Genomic DNA, 7,362 nt, shown 5'->3' on the forward strand with positions numbered 1-7,362 from the left:
ATTGCATAAGATCACGTGGAGACATGTTATTGGCGTCCGAATGTAGAGCTACGTCAGATCACCTGACCTAATAATTGTTCCAGGTGCACAAAGAAGCAAGGATCAATGGGGCCCATTGTTCCGTGCATGACTGATTGGGAGGAGCAACAGCTGGAAGCAGAGTAGAGGTTGAGGTCGCCGATCGAGATCCACGGGGCTCAATTCATTTACTGTTGGCTCCTCGGCCACAAATTTAATTTAAAGTGAGAAATGCTTATCAATACACTTTCAACAAATTCGTTATAAAATTTATAAAAATTGTTCCTTGCAGCAAGCACCACATAAATATATGTGCCCTCTCTTATAGGGATTAGATTTAAGAGGTCGTTGCTCCGTATATGGACTGGCTAGCCCCAAAGCTTTAGAAGAATGTGGAGAAGTAGAATTTTGGATGGCTGAAAGGCTTCGTTTGGGACGGCTGCAATTGTCGGTAAAGCAGGTTGTGAAGTTGTTGTCCAAAAAGCTACTTTATAAAGTTACTGTACAAAAATCAATAAAAATTGTTTGGGTAGTATAACTGCCGAGCTACTGTGCTGCTGCTGTGTAACAATAAATTACCTTGAAGCCTTTCTATATATTAGCATGTTTTGGAGGAGGAGGAGGATGACATCGCCTTGTTTAATGTTGAGGGAGGAGAGGCCGGCGGGAGAGAAGGTGGGTTTTGGCGAAGGTATAAATTCTGCCGGAGGTGCCGGAAATGAGACAGGGGTTGTCGGCGAAGTCTGAGAGTTTTTCGAAGCAGTAGGTGTGAAGGGCAAGGTGGTTGGAGATGGGAATGTCGGGTAGTCTTGACCGGAATATGACGGTCTCCGGAGGTGATGACGGTGGTGCTGAGGGGGAATTATCATGTTGAGAGGAGGAGACGGTGATCATGGCTTCTCCATTTTAGGGGGAATTATCATGATGATCATGGCTGAGGGGAAATTATCATGTTGGGAAGTGTCGGAATCAGATCTCCGTCGCAACTTCTCCTCCGGCGCTAAGCTCATCATCACCCACTCCATCTTCGTCGATAAAATCCAAACCGGAACCACGGTGATCACCGTCGATGACCCATCGCTGGAAAAATCCTGCCTTTCATTCGCCGTTCTCTCTGACGCCGACGAGTCTGAACTTGCTGAACTAATTTCCATATCCCCTGAGGACACGGTGGCGCTTCCTTTCTCGTATGGAACGATGGGTCTGCCGAAAGGGGTGATGTTAACTCACCGGAGCATGATAACGAGCATCGCGCAACAAGTAGATGGAGAAAATCCGAATCTTTTTCTGAAAAGTGATGACGTTGTGCTCTGTGTTCTTCCCCTGTATCATATATTTTCTCTCAACTTTACTTTGCTTTGCTCGCTGAGATTGGGTGAGGCGGTTGTGACAATGCCGAAGTTCGAGATTGAAGCAATGCTGAGACTGATACAGAAGTATAAGGTGACGGCGACGGCGGTGGTGCCGCCGCTAGTGTTAGCTTTGGCGAAAAGTCCTCTGATGGAGAGCTTTGATTTGAATTCTATAAGAATTGTACTGTCGGGGGCGGCGCCGCTCGGGAAGGAGCTTCAAACCGCGCAATGCCGCCGGCTGCCGCATGCCGTCTTCGGCCAGCCTCCGGCGCTAAACTCATCATCACCCACTCCATCTTTGTCGATAAAATCCAAACCGGAACCACGGTGATCACCGTCGATGACCCACCGCCGGAAAAATCCTGCCTTTCATTCACCGTTCTCTCTGGCGCCGAACTTCACGAGGAAGAAGAAAATATATGGTGTATTTGGCAAGGCATTTGCGTCTTTCTCTTACCCTCAAACAACGGAAAGCAGCGAAAGCAGGAGTCTGCTTCAGGATCAAAAAAGCAGCCGCGGGATGCAAAATTTTGAGAACGGAGCACAACCTCGTCTCCCCAAACCCCAACTCGGTTGCGTTTCCTACCGTACAGCAGCGAAAATGGCGTCCCAAACGCACCCTGAGTGCAAGTCACTAGGATCATCCTGCTTATCTGTGTGTTATTCCCTTTCCTGTGATGTATCTCAATGTCTCTTCTTGCTTTGAAAGGTCTTTGAAAATTGAATGTAAATGAGTCGAGTAATGGGACTATCGAGCTCGACTCATCAATCGAAAAACTAGCTCGAACTCAACCTCGTCCAACAATAAACAAGCTCGAGCCGGCTCATGAGCCGGCTCGGCTCACTTAAAACTAAAACATTTAAAAAAGTGCAAATAAAAGAAAATAACAAGCATAGTATTTTTATGACGTTCGGCTAGAAACCAACCTGGGCTATGTCCATACTAACCAACACTCAGTCAAAAAATTCACTAAATCTGTAGTTTTCTTGCAAAGGACACTTCGTTAAATCAAAGAAGTTACTTATAACCTAAGTACTAACCAACATGAGTTAATACAACATAATCTAAATATAATATGAACTTTACTAAGAAAGTGGACTTATATATATAATTTGTTATAGATAATATAAGCTCAAATTATCTGATAATTAAAAGCGAAAGTTATATGAGGTAATTTTATAATGTGAAGTTAATCAATTCACTATTTGCAAATGGAATATAAAATTTGTTAACTATAAATTATATTTATATTTTGATTAATATGTGTATTATTTTACTTTAAAAAATTTATTTGTTGATGTTTTTAAATCATATAAAATATTTATTTTAAATTAAAATATGCATATGAAATACTTTAAATACATGTTAGACTTAGAAAGTAAATTTATTCAAGAATATAAAAGATTTACTTGCTAACCCAAAAATAACTCAAAAAGGACCAGCGACCTCCAATCCGCACCTCCTGCCCACACCGCTATCTCACTGACAAGCCCTTAGGTAGTTCGCTTTCAAGCCCAGCTCCATGCCACCTCACATAACTCGCACGTCCCGCTCCTCCCGCTCGCACTGCTTGCCTCGTCCTGCTCCCACCCGTTGTCTGCACCATACCGTGTCCCGCTCCCCACCCACGTGACTTCGAACTCCAGCTCGAACCGTAACCCACCCAATCGTGTTTGACCCGTGCTATGGCCTGCTCTCTACTCAATTGAGTCTGCGTGTTGGGTCTGTATGAACTTAGTAGGCGCGCAATACTAAGGTGAAATTAGGAATTTCTAGTTTATTTCTTGGGAGATCGACACTCTTTTCATGAGTATATTACTTAACATAATACATGTACTTACATTAAATAAGCCTTAAACAATAGCAAAATTAAACTATCTTTAGATAAATTAATAATGTGTGTAAGCTCAAGCGCAAATCTCTACAGCATTTGCAAAGCTATAATATAAGTTACCTGTAAAATATATAATGAAGCAAGATCCATCCTGGAGTGCTTAAAAGAAGCTAAGGAGAACTTCATAAATTAATCTAATATAAAACTAAGTTGTATTACAATCCGTTCAACAATAATTAATAATAATTAAGCTCGATTATGCCTACTTATAATTAAAATATAATAGAAGATTCTTACCTTTGAAATGACTCATCTAACCTAATTAAATTAAGATTGGCTCATATATATATATATATATTGGTGATGTGGAACCCCTCCGTTTTACGATGAGTAAAATCCTGGTCGACCTAGCAGGCAACCCACGCCACTTACCCAGACCAACTCTTAAGGCTGTCTCGGTCGCCCCATGGGATTCAAACCAGGATCTGAACTTTATCCAGCTGAGCTCCCCCCACATGAGCTAAGCGGCGGTTGGTATAAATATTTTTTTAAAATAACAGTAATAATAATAACAATAATATTATTCAAGAATATAAAAGATTTACTTGCTAACCCAAAAATAACTCAAAAAGGACCAGCGACCTCCAATCCGCACCTCCTGCCCACACCGCTATCTCACTGACAAGCCCTTAGGTAGTTCGCTTTCAAGCCTAGCTCCATGCCACCTCACATAACTCGCACGTCCCGCTCCTCCCGCTCGCACTTGGGACCCTTGGTGCTTTGGGCTAACTGTGGCTGATAGGCTTGAACAAGCTAATCTTTACTCTAGCATCAGTCCCTCTATTACAAATTCAAAAGTTAGCTGGTTTATCTCTACTGATAGTTGGAATTCTGCTTTACCTGTTCCTTCGAATTTAGATGTTTTGATTCGATCCATTCCCATTGCTAATGATACTGATGAATGTTGCTGGACTAAACCTTATAAACCGTCTTTCAAAGCATTTATTATGCAATTTTTTGAAGGTGCTGAGAAAGTGTCCTGGTATAATTTTGTTTGGCACAAACACTATGCCATTCGTTTCTCCATTTTCACCTGGATTGCATTCAAAAATGGTCTTAAAACTGCACAGGCTCTTGCTGCTAGGGGAATTCCGGTTGTTACTCTTTGTGCTTTCTGCAAGACCCAAAATGAAACTCAAAACCATCTCTTTTTTGAATGTGATTTTACCTTTAGCATCCTCAAATGCCTTCTCCCGAGGATGTCTTCTATGCTGCTTAGGCCTAATCTGTGGCAAGTGTTTTGTGAAATTGGGGAGCAGGAAACTGACAAGATTCTTACAAGTTACATGTATCTCACTATGTCTGCTATGGTTTATTTCTTATGGAAAGCTAGAAATGATAGATTGTTTGGTAACACCAATGAGAGCATTGAGACTATTATTTTCAAAATCAAAAGGGCGGTTGGCTTTAAAACATCCAGGACAAAATGCTTCCAACAATTACAGAATATGCTCACTTGATCTTTGCTGTGAAGGTCGCTGATTGGATGCCCCTCGGATGGCTGTCCCTTGCAACCAGGGGTTCGTTGGGTATTTTGAAGGACGATGATGACAGCAATCTGTTTATTTTTTTCCCCTTGGATGGTCTGGACCAGCTGGCTAATCTTCGGCAACCAGGGGAATTTTGGTGCCTACGAGTTTCTATGATTGCACTGAGTCCTTAGCCTTTGGCTTTTCTGCTTACCTGTTTGGCTTTCCTTTTTGCTTACAGGGTTCTTTTGTTTTTCTATTACTCTGTAATCTTTTTTACTTTTCATTAGTTCTCTTTGTTAAGCAGCTGTTTGCTGATAGGGTTTTGTCATTTGCTACATATTTTTTATGCCTAGCATTTGACCTTTTTACTGTAACCGTTTCCTTTATTAATATGATGGGCTCCATTGTTCCGTGCATGACTGATTGGGAGGAGCAACAGCTGGAAGCAGAGTAGAGGTTGAGGTCGCCGATCGAGATCTACGGGGCTCAATTCATTTATTGTTGGCTCCTCGGCCACAAATTTAATTTGAAGTGAGAACTGTTTATCAATGCACGTTCAATTTCGTTATCAAATGTTTAAAAATTGTTCCTTGCAGCAAGCACCACATAAGTATATATGCCCTCTCTTATAGGGATTAGATTTAAGAGGTCGTTGCTCCGTATATGGACTGGCTAGCCCCAAAGGTTTAGAAGAATGTGGAGATGTAGAATTTTGGATGGCTGAGTGCAAGCTAATTAAGTCGTTAGGATCATCCTGCTTTTGTGTTTGTTATTCCCTTGCCTGTGATTTTTCTCATTGTCTCTTCTTGCTTTTAAATGTCTTTGAAAATTGAATTATCTCCCTAATACACCCTAAGAGGGGTGTAAACGAGTAGAGTGTTGGCACTATTGAGTTCGGCTCGTCAGTAAAAAAGCCAGCTCAAGCTCAAAAGACGAGCTTGAGTTAGCTCGTCCCACGATAAACGAGGAGCCGGCTCGGCTCACTTAAAACCACGAGCACGATTTTTAAAAATTAGGTGGGTTTTAAAAAAAAACTGCAATTTTTAACAATTAATAATAATTTTTAAAATATTTAAATTTAAAAAATTATTTAAAAATTATTAATAATTATACAAGACGGCTCGCGATCTTACGAGCCGAGCCTTAACAAGCTCGAACTCAAGCTAAGCAAGCTCAATTTTGAGCTCGACTCGATTCTTGAGCTCAACAAGCTTGGCTCATGAGCCATAAACGAGTCAAGCTTTAGCCGACTCTGCTCACTTACACCCCTACACCGTAATGATATTAAAATATAATTTTAGACATACAACACATCAACATTAACATATTAAAAAGTCACAAGGTGACTAATCACTTTACCTAACTTATAACTACATTAAAAAAACATGTTTAATAAAAATATCCCCTTGCCATTGACCTAGTAATATGCCTATTTTTTTTAATTTTTTTTACTAGTAATATGCCTATGATACACTGCATCTCATATCCTTTTTTACCAATATACTCACGTTGAAAGACTATGGAACCCCAAGAGGTGAGGAGAATTTGAGTTTTTTCTTTTTTTAATTTTAATCAAATAAAATAACTAATGTAAATTTAATGCTAATAGGCAATAGTATAAATTGACACAATTTTAAAAACTTACAAGTAAAAGATAAAAGAATTATATATATATATAATTGCAAGTAAAACAAATAATAATCAAAGTATTTTTATGTGATTCAGCTAGACACCAACTTGACCTATGTCCATACTAACCAACACTCAGGCTAAAAATTCACTAAATCCCCAGCTTTTCTTGCAAAGTCATTTCATTAAATCAAAGACGTTACTTATAATCTAAGTACTATCCAACATGAGCTAACACACTCTAAATATAATATGAGCTTTACTAAGAAAGTGGACTTATATATATATATAAAAGCTCAAATTATCTTATAATTAAAAGAGAAAGTTATTTGAGGTAATTTTATAATGTGACGTTAATCACTTCACTACTTACAAATGAAATATAAAATTTGTTCACTTGAAATTATATTTATATTTTGATTATACGAGTAATATTTTACTTTAAAAAATTTTATTTGTTGAATTTTTTAAATCATATAAAATATTTATTTTAAATTTAAATATGCATATGAAATAGTTTTAAATATATGTTAGACTTAGAAAGTAAATTTATGCAAAAATATAAAAGATTTACTTGCTAATTTTGTGGATGAATAAATTTTGAATGTAGAAAATTTATCCTAAGATATTCAAATAGTACTTCACCCAAAATAAACATTTTCAAATGAGATTTAGTCTTCATTTGGGACAGCTATCTTACTGCTTCTTGAAGCAGTTTTTTAGTATAAAAATAATTAAATTTGTATTAAAAAGCTACTTTAAAAAGTAATAAGAAAGCTATTCCAAATAAAAACTTAAAAAAAAAAAACTCAAGAACTTCAACAAAAGCTGCACCATTGAGTACGTTGAAGCTTTCAAATTAAGGGTTTGATCTCGCAAACATGTATAGCCCTTCTAAATATATTTAACATGAAATATTATATTTAAAGCTCCCGTCTTAATCCATCTTGAGTTTTTCTATGCTCAAATTATGATCAAACTTGGTTTACGCATTTT

The 7,362-nt window shown here is 38.3% G+C and overlaps 1 protein-coding gene across 1 annotated transcript; it reads left to right on the plus strand.

Annotated features, from left to right (window-relative positions):
* Nucleotides 1-684: 684 nt before the first annotated feature.
* Nucleotides 685-2,184, plus strand: LOC110112707 (4-coumarate--CoA ligase 3-like). The gene has a single exon (XM_020845015.2). The coding sequence runs from the start codon at nt 886-888 to the stop codon at nt 1,699-1,701; it is 816 nt and encodes a 271-aa protein (XP_020700674.1). The 5' UTR covers nt 685-885; the 3' UTR covers nt 1,702-2,184.
* The last annotated feature ends 5,178 nt before the right edge of the window (nt 2,185-7,362 follow it).

The sequence above is a fragment of the Dendrobium catenatum genome, unplaced genomic scaffold (assembly GCF_001605985.2).
Source record: "Dendrobium catenatum unplaced genomic scaffold, ASM160598v2 fragScaff_scaffold_627, whole genome shotgun sequence".
In the NCBI taxonomy this organism is placed as follows: domain Eukaryota; kingdom Viridiplantae; phylum Streptophyta; class Magnoliopsida; order Asparagales; family Orchidaceae; genus Dendrobium; species Dendrobium catenatum.